This window comes from Pteronotus mesoamericanus, unplaced genomic scaffold (genome assembly GCF_021234165.1).
Source record: "Pteronotus mesoamericanus isolate MK-2021 breed Mesoamerican mustached bat unplaced genomic scaffold, CSHL_Meso_final scaffold_1066, whole genome shotgun sequence".
In the NCBI taxonomy this organism is placed as follows: Eukaryota; Metazoa; Chordata; class Mammalia; order Chiroptera; family Mormoopidae; genus Pteronotus; species Pteronotus mesoamericanus.
Window position 1 is genome coordinate 2,020,056 of NW_026555299.1, and position 15,295 is coordinate 2,035,350.

Below are 15,295 nucleotides of genomic sequence, written 5' to 3' on the forward strand. Positions count from 1 at the left end.
CCCATATTAGTTGCAGTTAATACTGGGAGCTTGAAACTAAATTGAGAACTCTGACAAACTAGAAATTGTTTTTCTCTGTAGTAAGATATGTGCTCTGCGTGCACAAAAGAAATGTTGTTATATCGAGAAACTGGACTGATTATGAGAATTGATTGCTTTGTTTTCTGCTGGGGGTTAGCAGCATATTGTTTAGTGGGATCACACTTCAGCGTCCTAATTCCTGTTCTCCATGTCTCCTAGAAGACTGTAACTACAGCTTCTATGATTACCACAAAGACACTACCTCTCGTCTTGAAAGCAGCAACTGCGACCATGCCTGCCTCTGTTGTGGGCCAGAGACCTACCATTGCTATGGTGACCGCCATCAACAGTCAGAAGGCTGTGCTCAGCACTGATGTGCAGAACACACCAGTCAACCTCCAGACGTCTAGTAAGGTCACTGGGCCTGGGGCAGAGGCTGTCCAAATTGTGGCAAAAAACACAGTCACTCTGGTAAGCCAGCAGCTGCTACTCATGTGTGCCCACATGAGAGGGTTCAGGATATGCGTTTGTAGAGTATATCCATTTGATGCTCCTGCTGGATTTTTCAGTCTCCATCACTCTACCACACCAAATTCCCCTTGGGGGCTGAGTAGGGAATATAGCTTTCCTGCTGTCTACTCAGATAACGGTAGAGGATTCCTGACAACAAAGACCAAAATCCATTCAGTGTGTCATCTGAGGCCAAAGCTTGACTTGACTTGAGGGGGAAGATGTCCTTCACAGAGGCATACACACTGTTTCATGTATCTCTCCCTCCTATCCGTGGCCCTTCCTGTGAAACATGAGTGCTTAGACTCTTTGGTGCTCTATTACTGCTTTGGCGAAGCTCCCTGCTGAATTCCGTTAGTTCACTGTCCGTTGAAATTGACTGCACCCAGGAAGTGCAGGAGTTAGTTGGGCACTTTAAAAATATTCAGGAAACTCACAAATTAACAGTATCCACGTTCAACCTCTTTTAGAAAAAAAGATCCCTTGAAGGAAGAGGTACTTGAACAAAATTATTCATGAGATTTTTAGGGTAAACCATTTAGAAACTGATGTTCTCAGAATCTTGGGAAAGGGTTTTCAAAAAGTTGTTTAAAATTTTGCTTCTAAAATGGCAGCAAAGAGTTCTTGGTGGCTTTTGAATGATGACCAGTGATGAGTAAAACTAGAGAGCAATGAAGTGAAGCTTCACCGCTTAAATAAACCCAGGAATCTTTAGAGAAGCAACCAGATAACTCAGCCAGATGCCAAGAGTTAGAAAATTCTTTATAGGAATAAAGCCATTCACTGTTAGGTTAAGCTCTAATGTTAGGAAAGGGCCCATTTAGCCAGGCAGCAAGTTTGATTTTACTTTGGATCCAGTCTTGACTTTTAAAATCCATAAGTGCAAGAGTTCTTGAGTATCAAAGGGAATTGTCTAAGTTGTGAGCCTGCAGGGATGTGAGGAAACACGTGGTTGGTTTACTCTGTGGGATAAAGTAATGCAGGTGGGAGAATAATACAGTTTCTTAAGGCAGTGTTAATTCAAATTAATTCTGTAATGAAAGCTTGGAGAAAATATTGTCTGATCCAGAGAACAATGATGCTGAAAATACTTTAAGAATGTCTAGCTTTGATATTGAACATTTATTGTCCTCTCTGGTTTATTTATCTTTCTCATTTTTTAGCAGGTTCAGGCAACACCTCCTCAACCCATCAAAGTACCACAGTTTATCCCACCTCCTAGACTCACTCCACGTCCAAACTTTCTTCCACAGGTGGGTAAGCCAATGACAAACTCCACGAGGGTTCGGTGGGACAGAAATCCTCACGGGCCCTTTCGATGCAGCCTGTAATGCTCTCACCAGCTCAGCTGTATTGAGACCCCACTCAGCTAAAGATTCCAGCTGCTGATTTCTATACCATGAAGAAGCTTATTTTATCATCAGGGTTTCTTAACAATGACCAATGGCAGTAGCAGGAAGGTGTAGGGACAGGACAATTTCCTAAATTTAAAAAAATTAAGATAACACCATTTTAAACCTTATAATGTTAACTTACTGGAAGAAGTTAGCCAAAACCTGCCTGCCAGTGGGGAAGGAATATAAATACCACTTTCTTTTTTTTCTATATGCCAGAGAGAGCAGGGACGGAAACAACAGCCAAACTAACTAGCTGAAACCATTCATTTCTGCTCTGGAAAGTGATGGCACTGAGCATCATACTTAGACACAGAAACTTGCTTATGAAGATTTAGACTAGGGGTTTACACAGGGGGCTTACTATGTAGTCCCAAGCAACTCAGCTTGCTCACATCCTGCTGAGAGTGTTCTTCCAGCAACTGGGCTAAGCTCACCATTCTCCTGGCAGCATCGCCCCAGTCCGGGTCTTGAGGGGAGTTGATTTGCTTGGTAGAAAGGCTGGTAATTCCTGTCCAAGGCCTCAGGTTTCAGGCAAAGAGAGAAAAGAAAGGAATTTTGTGGTCAGTGGCCGTAAGTGATTTCTGAACTGCCTATATGATTTTAATCATTTATCAGATAAATTCTTAATAAATACTTTGTGTTTCAAAAAAGGCGCTAAGCACTCTGGATATGGCAGTTTTCAAGACGGACCATTCCCTGCCGTCAGAGAGCTTCAGACACATGTACAGGCAATTACACTGTCCGTTCTGGGAAGTACAGGGTCGTCTGTGCACAAGAGTATTACAGAACATTTCCTTGAAGACTTGACATTCTATCTGAGGCCTAAAATCCTAGTAAAGTTAGTCTGACAAAGTTTTGGGGGTAGAATGAAAACGCTTCAGGCAGAGGGCAAAACATATACTTAAGTGGGGGATGGAGAAATGCCTGGAAGCTTGAGGAGCCAGAAGGGGGTTGGCGTGGCTGAGCACGGTGGGCCATGTGGCTACCTCTGCCTAAAGGAGGAGATAAGGCTGGAGAAGCCCACTGGGCCAGACCTGTGGGGCATTATGGGCTGTGTAGGAATCTGGGCCTTATCCCAGAAGCAGGCGGGAGCCATTGAAGCACTTACAGACAAGTACTTGGCATGATCAGATTTTTGCTTTAGAAAAATCCCTTCTTGCTACTGCGTGGAGAATAGATTAGAGGTTGTCAAGACTGTGGGGAGGAAGAACAGTTAAGATATTGTCAACAGTAATAATAGCTACTGTTCAGAGAATCTTGCTATGTGCTACTTGCTGGGTAGGCACTTACATGGGTTATCTATTTTAATTCTCTCAACAATCCTATGAAAGTAGGTACTGCTTTTTTAAATGGCGGGTCATGACTCATTAGTCAGCTGTGAAATCAGTTTAGTGAATTATAAGCAGAGTTCTTAAATAAAATGAACAAAACATAGTAGGAACTACTACAGCACATAGCACATGAGTATTGTTTCATGAAGTTTTTATTTTATAGAGGTAGAGATATATGTCTGTGTGTGTGCTGGTTACTGTGTGAAATGCATTTCCTACTGTGTGTCTGCAGCACCCCCCGCAGGGTCACCTTAAGTTTAGCTAAACAGCCAGACTCACGCTTGGCACTAGTCTGCTTAGAATGATACAGGACAGAAACCAGAACTTGCCAGCTTTTGCTCAGCACAGACGTTTTTCCTGCGTGGGAGTGAGTCCCTGAAGTAACCCAGAGAGCGTCTCTACAGCTGTCCAGGGACAGCTCTGGCGCAGGGAGGTCAGGACAGAGGGAGAGCCACTCCGGCATGGGAGCCTTATGCCTCACAGAAGCCAGACCCCATAACAGATCCTTAGGCATGGCTTTCTAGCCCCCGCAATGGACATGCCCAGTTATGAGTCACCCCACCTCAGGAAACCCATAGTATGGTGTCCCATCAAGTATTATAAATCTCCCCTTTCACAATAAAGGGTCATTTTTACCATAAGCAATGTTGCCCGGTAACATAGTTGACATTGTTACTTTTATCAGGTTTCCAGGAGAACAGAGCTAGAGAGTTAACTGAAGGTCAGACTCTAAAGCCTAGGGGGAAAGGAGTTTGCTCACAGGGTCACAGTTTAGAAAGTTTGCGAAACACTGGCTTAGAGAGATCAGGTATGTCGTCTGGTACACAGCTAGTAAGTGGCAGAATCAGAATGTGAACTAAGGCACGGCGAACCCCATGTTTTTAATCACAATATTCTGCCATTGCTTCAGTAAGCCGAACATAGGGTAAAGTCGTGGCAGCGCAGACAGAAAGCAGGACATATCTGAGCAGGATTTAGGAAGTAGAGATGGAGTAGGAAGCATTCAAGAAATTTATTTAGGAAAGGAAAGGCCATTCACTGAGGTGATGATTATAGGAAGAAAAGAAGCTTGGAAGGAGAAATTAAAGAGTTTTAGACATGTTGATTTTGAACTTCTTCTGAGATTTCCAAGTAGAGATGTCTAACAGGCAGTTGAATATGATTCTGAAGTGTAGGATATGTTGCTCCTAAGCTCCGCGTGTGGAGTCTTCAGTACCTAGATGGTAATTGAAGCCATAAGGTGGGTGGGAGTCCCAGGAGGAGTGAGGACACTGGGAAGAAAAGGGGTCCCAAGACAGAGTCCTGGAAATACTACATTCAGGACAGGACAGAGGAACAGGCACCCCACACGGAGACTGAGAGAAGGAACGGCCAAGACGGGGAGATAAAGGGCCACAGATGAGGGTGAATGAACTGAGGCTGTGAACAGGAAGGGATTTAGAATGTGAATTAATAAGGCCATTGGCAGCGTTGTTAGCGCACTCTGGGCACACAGTCTGGGTGGGACCAATCTCTGGATTGGGTGTTTGGCCTCAGCCTGAAAGAGGCGGCATGATACGGCAGAGGCGGCATGATACGATAGAGGGAGCTAGCTTTAGAATCAGAAGAACCTCCTTCCAGGGTAGCATGTGAACCCTCTTAAGAGCTGAGTATTTTATAAAATTATTTATCTTGAGATCTGTAGAAATAATAAAACCAAAGTGAGTATTAATATTTGTACTAAATAGCATTTCACATACGTAGTGTGGAAGATCTGACGATAACTTAGACTTACAGGAAGTTTCTTTAAGTAATACGATAATTGTTCTCTCTTTCCCCATAGGTTCGACCCAAGCCTGTGGCCCAGAATAACATTCCTATTGCCCCAGCACCTCCTCCCATGCTTGCAGCTCCTCAACTTATCCAGAGGCCTGTTATGCTGACCAAGTTTACCCCCACGACCCTCCCTACCTCCCAGAATTCCATCCACCCCGTCCGTGTCGTCAATGGGCAGACTGCAACCATAGCCAAAACGTTCCCCATGGCCCAGCTCACCAGCATTGTGATAGCTACTCCAGGGACCAGACTCGCTGGACCTCAAACTGTACAGCTTAGCAAGCCAAGCCTTGAAAAACAGGTACAGGCAAGAGTATGCACCTGCTTTGAGCAGTAGCCTTGCCATTGTGGCTGGGCTGTTTCTAAATACATCTTCTCAGGGGCTCTTTATCTCAGTACCATTATCAATTACCTGTTGCTTATTGTGTAATAATTTATTCAAAATGCAAAGGGGGCATTCTTACTAAAGAAAGTTGGGTTGCTTTTTCCATTATCCCCTTATGCGTAGATGGATTCAGAGTCTGTGTGAGTGAGCTCCCCCTGCTGGTTCTGAAGCAGAAATTCACAGATGGGTTCTGCTACCCCCAGTCAGTAAGCACAGATGAGGTAGTAAACAGAAAATGCCATACTAGTTTTGGCCCAATAACAGTCCAGATGAGGATAGAACTCTTAAAGGCAGGACGAATAAACAAAAGAAGGAGAGGGGTTTCACCTCAAAGATTTTTCCCTGGTTATTACAAATAATGAAAAGCCAAATGAAAAAAAAATTTCTAAAAATCATTCTTTTAACTCTAGCGAATAGACAATTTTAGCTCAAATATTGAAGCCTTTTATTTATATTTCTAAAAGCAGATGTTCCTTTAAAAACATAAGGCTAGAGAAATACAAGTAATCTCCCAAGATACCTCAGGGCTCTATGACAGAAAGACTTCTAAAAACATAAAAAAGGATTTATAGGTAGTCACCATATATTCTATTTAAAGAAAAACCAGTAATGAAAAAGAATTTTGCAAAGAAAAGCACCCTGTTTCAGAGTTGCTTTAAAAAGTCATTGACCTACTTCTAATTGCTCAGGCTTGAGTTCTCATTCATCTGAAAATAGTCTGGTGATCCTGAATCTTCTGCTTCTGGATGGCTGACTGTGATTCGAAGAGGCTGGCCAGATGGTGGGGGATGAGGAGGCTTTCTGCTGCCTTAGCCTTCTTGAACAGAGGAACCTTATGCACAGAACGCCTGGCTTTGTACCCAGACAGCTCATAAATGCAGCAGACCTTTCACTAAGAAGCTGGGTACCAAAATCTTGTGCTCAGACAACACAAGAGAACATGTCTCTGTGCCTTGGGAGCCTACTCAAACCCCAGGAAATGCTCCGAGGAACATTCAGAAATAAATTACACATATTTCAGATCAGAAGTTTTCACACTTACTGTCAGCAGAACTTCAGTATTAAAACATTGAATGTAGAATGCTCAATTTTAGGAGTTTGGGTAGAGGCACATTTAAAGATCATCTGCCCTTGTGTTCTGGGATAGCTCTCACAAGTACTGCTATAAGGACCCTTAGAAGTATAAAGAATGTGGTTTCAAAACACTGTCTTAGATCACTAACATTTCTCTTTGACCTCTTTTTTAATGAAGATATTTTTAGGAGACAAGAATTTTTTCAGTTTTATTTTTATATTTCTTGTTATTTTTTCTAATTACAAAAATAATACATACTCATTGTAAAATAAAAATTCAAACATTACAGAAACATATGTTATAGAAAGTACATCCCCCCCATAATCTACAAGTATGAAAAGAGTAAAATTCCCACATAATTTTACCTGCCCAAAACTTGTTTTAGCAGTGTAGGTTATATTCCTCCACGTATTTTCTATGCACATACTATCATTTTTAAAGCAAAATAATAATAATAATAATATAATTTTGTAACTTGCTCTTTTTCTTATTAGAGCTTACATGTCTTTTATGTCCTAACCTTACACATTATTAGAGCTTTTAATTTTAATATCATAGAAAAGTATCCATGAATTCTTAAAATAGTATTTTTTAGTGCCAAATTCTATGGCCTCTCTTCTTACTGACCTAATAGAGGAATCCAGTCATTGCTGTTTTAGGTTAGTAGGCGCCCTGACGTAACAGTCTTACAGGTTAGGTGACCAAGCTCAGTAAAGATGAGCAGCAAAGTTACCAGCAAGGATTCTCTGTAGATCGGACTCCGTTCTCAGAATTGTCTTTGGATTTTTCTGCTCTCCTCCTTCTTCATGTTCTACAGGGTGGGGCAAAAGTAGGATTATAGTTGCAAGTACATGAAACAGTTTATTTTTTTAATGTTATTTTTAGCATTCACATTCATTTTATTTTATCTTTTTTATTGTTCAAATATATTTGTCTTCATTTTCCCACCACCACTTTCCCCTGCTCCACCCACCCCACCTTCAATCCTTCTACACTTCGGCTTTGTCCATGGGTCCTTTATACATGTCCCTTGCAGTTCATTCTTTCATTATTTATTAAGTATTGTATTGTTCTCCATACGGACAACTATAAACCTCCTTTTGCCCCACCCTGTATGTAGCCATGAAGTACCACTTACAGCCTGCTCATAGAGTTATCAAAACCTGTTCCTAACAATCTCTGTGTGACCAGGCTAGGTGGGTTCCTTTCTGCCTCCTAACACTACTTTAGGGTGATAACATTCATTTCATAAAAGTATGATTATGTGCCAGCTGCTATGCCACACATGGTGTCTCAGTACAAAGGGAGATAAATCAAAGGCTTGGCCCTCACAGAGTTTAATCTCTAGTGCATTTGGAGCAGGCTTTGAGGCCCTGCCCCAGGGAGGAAGCATGGCAAGTTGGCTAGTTGTATAGAGTCAAAGACCTCCCACTTGTCAGAGGAAAGGGAGAAGGCAATGTTTGTTACACAATCATGGTCTCATTTCTTCCTCTGCCAGGTATCACCAAATTCCTTATCCACCCCTGTCTTAGCCTTCATTGGAAGCCACAGTACCTTGTAGCTCTGAAAAAAACGAGTGGTAGAGTTTAAAGAGCTTTGAGACTAGTAATATACTGTAGGCAGAAAAATAGACAAAGCCAAACTTACGTCATAGGCCCTGCACTACCGCCTTTTATGTCCTTGTCCTTTCCAGAACCTAGGAAACGGGGCTAAACACCTGTTGATGATGGAATGAGATAAAGTGTTTCAAGTCCGTTAGACTATGTCTGACACAGTTCTCAAGAGTTATGTTCGCCTTTTACTCACCACACCCTGTGCAACAAAGACCTCTATGTCTGCTCAAAGACTTAGCTACTGAAAAAATCCCAGGTTTTATGGCAAAAACTGCCAGATTGCCACCATTCCCCTACTTCCATATACAAGGTCTGTCCAGAAAGTATCCAGTCATGTTATATGAAAAAAAAGAAACATTTATTGGAAAAGATACAAGAAACATTGTACATAGGACAATGATGCCTCAGTCCTCTTCAAAGCAGGCACCTTGGGACCTCACACAGTTCTCCCAGTCACCATCAGCTTCCCTGTCGTATTTTCCTGAATCTCATCAATGGCGTTCCCTTTCAAAGGTGATTTTAGTTTTGGGAAGAGAAAAGCCATAAGTCACAGGGCACCAAATCTGGACTGTAGGGGGCTGAGTCACCTGAGCTGATGGTGAGTTGATTTTTCGCCAGAAAAATCTCCGTACAAGGTGTGATGCATGAAGTAGGCTCATTGTCGTGATGAAGCTGCCAAGCACCAGTTGCCCATAGTTGTGATTCTCTGAATCATCTGAATAGTTTCCGCAGGGAATATTCAAGCTTAATGCAAAATTTGATGCAGATTCCTTGCTCTAGTCGCTTAGTCATTTTGAATGCAGCGGCCACACAGTACACATGCTTGCTCAAGGTGTCTACCACCCCCACAGTGAAGTCGTTACTGTTCATGCATGTGCATTCCAGTCCACTTTCCTGGCTGCCAGGCTACATAGATGTTGTGCAAACTGTTCTTGTTATATTAACAATGGCTGGACTTTTTCTGGACAGACCTCATATGTCTTCCATAGGAACCTACACAGTATCCACTGAAAAAAGAAATACTTTCAAGATGAGAATGATATCTGATGTGTTACCCTCAGATCCCAGTCTTGCCCTCTTAGTAAACCTGAGCTGGTGACTCTACCTTCCATTTTAATACTGTCTTAGGGAAAATAGATCCAAGTGACCAAGCAATGGATTTTGATTTGCCTTCAGTTCACATTTATTTAACCTTAATTGATGGAACTGTTTGGACATTTATTTATTTGCTAGTTCCTGACTTTGATTATTCATGCAGCCAAATCTCAGAAGGTGAATTTGGAATTAAGGGTATAAAATGGTTAACTTAGTTCTACTCTTGTCCAGAGTTTTCTATTTCTATCTTCATAATACCAAAAAGAACAGGATTTACAAATTTAAATAGCCATGGGTGTGAAGCAAAAAATATAAATGAATAAAATAGGCTGGAATTTTTATTTTTCCGTTTTTTGTTGTTGCTGAAATTACATATTGTGATACTTCTATTCAGTTGTACAACTTATTTAGTGCAAATTACCAGATAAAATTTTACATTTCTTCAAGACTGGGGTTTATTGATGACTCCAAATTTGGAATCTTCAATTATGAAGTCAGGGAATGCATTCATGTCTGCTTTACCATACATTTAAGCATAGAAAGCTCCCTCTCATCCTGGCTGATGTCGCTCCGTTGGAGCATCATCCCATAGCTGAGAGGATTCCTGGTCAGAGCACATACTTAGGTCATGGGTTCAATCCCTGGTCCAGGTGCATTTGGGAGGCAAATGGTTGATGCTTTTCTCTCGCATTGACGTTTCTCTCTCTCTCTTCCTCTCGAAAAGCAAAGCAAAAAAAAAAATGTTCTCAGGGGAGGATGAAAAACAAAAATTAAAGGCTAGTCCCCAACAAAGGTTTTTTTTTTTTAAAAAAGCTCCCTCTCCAGCTCTTGCTGATTCCCAAGGCCAGTATCAACAGGTCTTCCACATGACAGTCGCTTAATTCCCTATCCTCTAATCTTGTCCACAAAGAGTTTCTGTGCAGGTTCCTTATTAGATGCCACAGCTCTAACAGCAATATTCCTCCACAAATGCACTGAGATTGCAGACTAAGTGACAGGAGAACCTGAACAGCCTGTGAAGAATCACGGCAGTTCTGTTACAGACAGGAAGCGTCTCGGAGACAGCCTGCTATTTTTCAATCTTTATTGGGAATATAAGTACAGGAAATATTCCACTTTTATTCTTAATTTCCTTTGAAATAGTAAAATAAGCGTGATAAAGTTGACCATGTGGGTGTCAAGAAGACAGTAGAAAGTGGAAGGGACTGTGGTAAACTGCAAAGTAATATATATATATTCCATCTCCAGGAAGTAACTACTACTTGACCATAGCCAATTTTTATCATAAGGAAACTTTTGCAAGAAAAGCCAGAAATCCAGGTATTTTGAGAAATCACCTAGGTTTTTAAATACTAGTAACTGTTTAAGTACTATGTAGGCAAAAAATATCTGCAGGGAAGCTTCACCTCTGGATAAAGGTTTATAATCTACATAGAGACCAAACTTTTAGCTTTATCCATTTTGTTTGTTTGTTTCCCAACTTAATTTTTTAAATTGAGGTGAAATTCACATCACATAAAACTAACAATATGGAAGTGAATAATTTTAAGCAAAATGACATAAAATGAAACCAGTTTTACCATAGGCTAGTTGTTATAATATACCACAGGAACTTGTTTATATCAATTAGTCTATAGTAAAAGTCATGGTTTCCAAGAACCTATTGATGACATTAAGTGAGGCCTTACTGTACCCCTTTAGATGCTTTCATCAGATACCATCTGGCAAGTCACTCTAGCCTAAGGTCGGCGGCAACACAAAAGTCAGCCCCTGTACCGTCCTCAGGGAATCACCCGACAGGTTGAAATGCACGACCATAAATTTTTGAGAACAAGGTCCATATTTCTTCCCCTGCACCAGCAAGTTGTACCAGGAACACGGGCTGCCATCCCCACAACCTTGGCCCAGCTAGGGAACGGGGTTTGTAGGTAGGTAAGGAAAAACATTTTCTTAGTGAAACGTAGCAGCCTCATTCTTAAGTGCCTCCCTCGTTGCAATAAGTTTTTTAATTAGATTCCAGAATTCTAAAGAGTTGATTCTGGTTTTGCCAGCTTAATGGTTGGTTCAGTAAAGGGTCGGTTCTTGAAGTCCTTTCTTCTATCATTTCTGTGATGTCACTCCCCGACCCTAGTGGCTTTTGTTTGTTTTAAACAGCTTAAAACAACAAACATTCGTTGTGTTGCACAGTTCCTGGGGGTCAGGAATCAGGTTGCGTCTTAGCTGGGTGGTTCTGGTTCAAGGTCCCCCAAACGTTTTCATTCAAACTCGTTGGCCAGGCTGCAGTCATCTATCTCAAAGACTTGACTGGAGCTGGATAATCCACTTCCACACTTGGCCATGTGGTTGTTGACAAGAGGTCCAGTTCCTCAGCACGTAGGCCCCTCCACAGTGCAGCTTCCACCATGGCGGCTGGCCTCCCCTAGAATGAGAGGTCCATGAGAGAAAAATGCCTCTCTAGTGGGGTTTTTTTTTAATGCTTTTGATATTTTTTATCCAACCCCAAGACAATTGTATTCTTCTGCATGAAATAGAAAATTTGAACCCTGGATAATGCCTTAGCAGAGAGGAATTGGTTTGTCCTTCCTTGGAAGAACCACCACCCTGTGCTTTACTCAACCTTAAAGATTGAAGTGACTTCAGGGAACTCCAAGAAGCCCTGGAGTGGAGCAGCACACCCTTACGGCCAACCTCCTCGTCTCCCTCCTCCCTTAGGTTCCTATCCTTCCACATTAAGAGAGCTATGGAAATAAGCTCTCTAAATTCCTTAGGTATTTTATTTTCAGTGATAAAAAGTTGTCAAGAACTTAAAAATGCCATTATAAACTATTTTCCCACGTGTTCCCTTATAGGTGTGTTTGATGGTTTGTTTTATGAAGTAAATGTGTCCTTTTTGGTTCAAAAACTTGTGTGGGGTGAGAGGAGATACGAATGATTCTCCTGATAGGTGGTGCTCCCCACTCAGAAGATCAGCATCCCTTTACAGTGTATTTACAGTAGACCTGCTCTACCAGAGGCACTGTACGAGGCGCACAGGGCTGCGCAGGTGCATAGAACGATCCCTGCTGTCAAGTAGCTTACAGTATAGAGGAGGAATCAGGACAAGACACTGGTTTAAAGAAAACAAGGTAGCACTTGTACCCCGAAACAGATACTTACGCTTTCCTAAAGTAACACAAGAAACAAGGAAAATACAGAAGCAGCCAGGAAAGAACGTAAAAGATCTTTGTGATTTAGTTTTTCAGATCTTGTAAAATTTTTCACAGCATAATGATTTTTGAGAACTTCTGCTGTCTTGCCTGTAGGACCAAAGTCTCTTATTTGGCTCCTGCTCATCAATAATCAGTTTCATTCTCACTTATTTAATCACTTGTGTTGCCATACAAAGAGACCGTTGGCATCTGCTTTTTTAATTTTGAAAAAGTAAATTAGGTTCGTGTTTAGTTTTATATCCACTGTTCTAGCATCATTCCAGTATTTACAGAGGGCTTCATAAAATGAATTATCCATTGAGTCATGATAAGACTAGTAATGCAAGCCCAGTCTACCAATTTCCTAGCTGCCATTTGTGTTTGAAGATGATAATGCTACTGGTGTTGCTTTTGTTTGACTGGCATCTGGAAGACAAGGTTGCAGGCAGTCAGGATGTCAGCGTCTTGCAGGATGACCTTCCCTTGGCTATTGTAGCTCTAATGGATGATGCAGGCAGGTTTTAAACATCCCAGGTGAGGGTAGTTCTGCAGCCTTTTTTAGATGATGATTATGATTAGAAATGTCCTGACATAGAAGAGTGTGTACATAAGATTTTTTTTTAACATTATTCAGATCTTAAGCACACTGTGGACTGGAGCTTGACCCATATGTAACACTCAGAGTGGGCTTGCTTTTGGGAAACTGCCCCTACATTCTAAAGACATTAAAATCAGAGTGGCCTATACTTGATTTTTATACATAGGAATTAAACTTTACTTTTATACATAGGAATTATACTTCTTATATATAAGAAAAGATTTTTCTTTTTGTATAATTTAAACTATTTATTTATAGATTTATATTTACTCTAGTTAATACAATTTAACCAGTTCAGCCAGGGCCTTACATTTTACAGGGCTTTTCCTACTTTATTTACTGTGTTTCCATTTTAAGTATGTTCTTGTTCTTTTTCTTGTTGACTACAGACGAACTGGTTTTAGTCTTTTAATGAAAAGTGAATTCTGAATTTTCATTTACTTTTCCTCTCCTAGACAATTAAATCTCACACAGAAACAGATGAGAAACAAACAGAGAGCCGCACCATCACTCCGCCTGCTGCCCCCAAACCAAAACGGGAGGAGAACCCTCAGGTAGGCACCCCCCAGAGGCAGGGCTCGGCCTAGGAGATGTGGCGCACCCTCACACACCGGGACGGACGCTTGCTCCTGAATCACTTTACTTATCTTGTCTTTTGCCTTCTCACTGTTCTGTAATGTCATTGGCAAGTCAGATAGGTCTAGGGCAGACTAAGAGTATGGCCTTGAGTGTCCATGAGCTGATGCACAGGCATTTCATACACGTGTTACAAATTTGAAATGTAAGATTAGTGATTATTTTCCCAGGTACCCCGTTGCATTTCTAATGATGATTTGTTTTGTTTGTCTCAGCCAACATTTATAAGGTGTTCAGTTCACTCAGCAAACGTCTATTATGTTATCGATTACAGTTATTACATGTGCTTTTTGTTATTAGGGTTGTATTGCACTGGATTCCCAACTCCCAGGTGAACCAGTAGCTGAAAAGTAGTTCATGGAAGCATAAAAGTAGGGATGAAAATAGTAACATCTGTACCACAACTTAGAGTAGAATTATAAACTTAAATAGCAAACAAGACTCCAAGTATAAATGTAGAATATGAATTCATACGTCCCTAGACAAGAGAATTTTTAAGTTTGATAATTTTGCATGAGGAAAAGTGAACAGGTAATATGATGAAGACTCTCCAATAGTTAGATTTTATTAGACCAGTAATCCATTTCCTTCCATCCTCAGTGCATTCTCTGTAGTGAAACCCTATCGTATAGTGGCATGAAGCCATCAAAGCTTCATGTCATTTCTTAAAAACAAAACAGTGACTTATTAAGCCAGTTAAGCTTGTTTTTCTAAAACAAGTACAAATTACAATTCTTTGTGATATAAAATGGATTAATTTTTAATTTATCGTAAGGAAGGGACCAAAACTTGAACCATAAAGAAGTACTAGTCATGCAAATTGCTGAGAAACTTGTAAAATCATCCATAAAAATAATAATAAGTATTATGCTTGGGGGAAAAAAAATTGAGCAAGCTTTGAGCAAAATTTCCTCATGAGGAGAAACTGAAGGACACCTTAGGTCAGTGGCTCAGTGGCAAGCAAGTACCAGCCGCCACATGCGGTAGCAGGTGTGTTACCGTCTCGTTGGTCAGAATCCCTGCCTGAATGAGAGTAAACTAGTTCTTGGCCTACGTGTGATACACAGATGAGACAAAAGTTCTTGACAACATTTTACTTTATCACTGAAAATCTGCTTCAAAAAAAGGACTTCTTTTTTCCATTTAATGATTCTTTGTGAGCTCCTGATCCAGACTGGCAACGATGAGCTGGATGTGAGCAGCCAAGAGGGGTGCTGTCACTCAAGTACAAGGAAGCGTGTCTGGGTGTCAGTCCTCGCACTGCTTCGTTAACAGAGAGCAGTTGGTAGATAGCCTTCTGATCATGATTAAGTTTTGAATGACTAGTGAGAATTAGGAATGTAGTTATTTGGCAGCTGTAAAATGTATGCGATTTCCATGTACAGAGCAGAATATGGGCAGCATGCAAGACTGCTTGTCCTTGCCAAAACACTCTGGCTATCAGGGGTGAGGTGCCCACCTAAGTTTGGAATAAGAGGTCAAATAATAACATTTCTTCAGGACTCTAAGGATATGAGTAAAGGACATCTTTATGTTCTCTAGTGGCTTATTCAAGAGACTGTATCTTCATAAAGCTCTATCTTGAGTAGCCCAAACCTCTCACATCAGGCCAAAATATGATATTTAATGTT

The 15,295-nt window shown here is 41.0% G+C and overlaps 1 protein-coding gene across 11 annotated transcripts in view; it reads left to right on the forward strand.

Moving 5' to 3' along the window:
• PHF21A (PHD finger protein 21A) overlaps window positions 1-15,295 on the forward strand; it is a 159,915-nt gene that overhangs the window by 129,089 nt on the left and 15,531 nt on the right. For 6 of the 11 annotated variants that reach the window (XM_054587091.1, XM_054587098.1, XM_054587090.1 and 3 more), the window contains 4 exons: window positions 241-492; window positions 1,695-1,784; window positions 5,082-5,375; window positions 13,484-13,582. In XM_054587091.1, the coding sequence (XP_054443066.1) occupies window positions 241-492; window positions 1,695-1,784; window positions 5,082-5,375; window positions 13,484-13,582 (735 nt within the window). The remainder of the gene's footprint in view (window positions 1-240; window positions 493-1,694; window positions 1,785-5,081; window positions 5,376-13,483; window positions 13,583-15,295) is intronic. The other 5 variants (XM_054587100.1, XM_054587096.1, XM_054587099.1 and 2 more) reach the window with 3 other exon arrangements.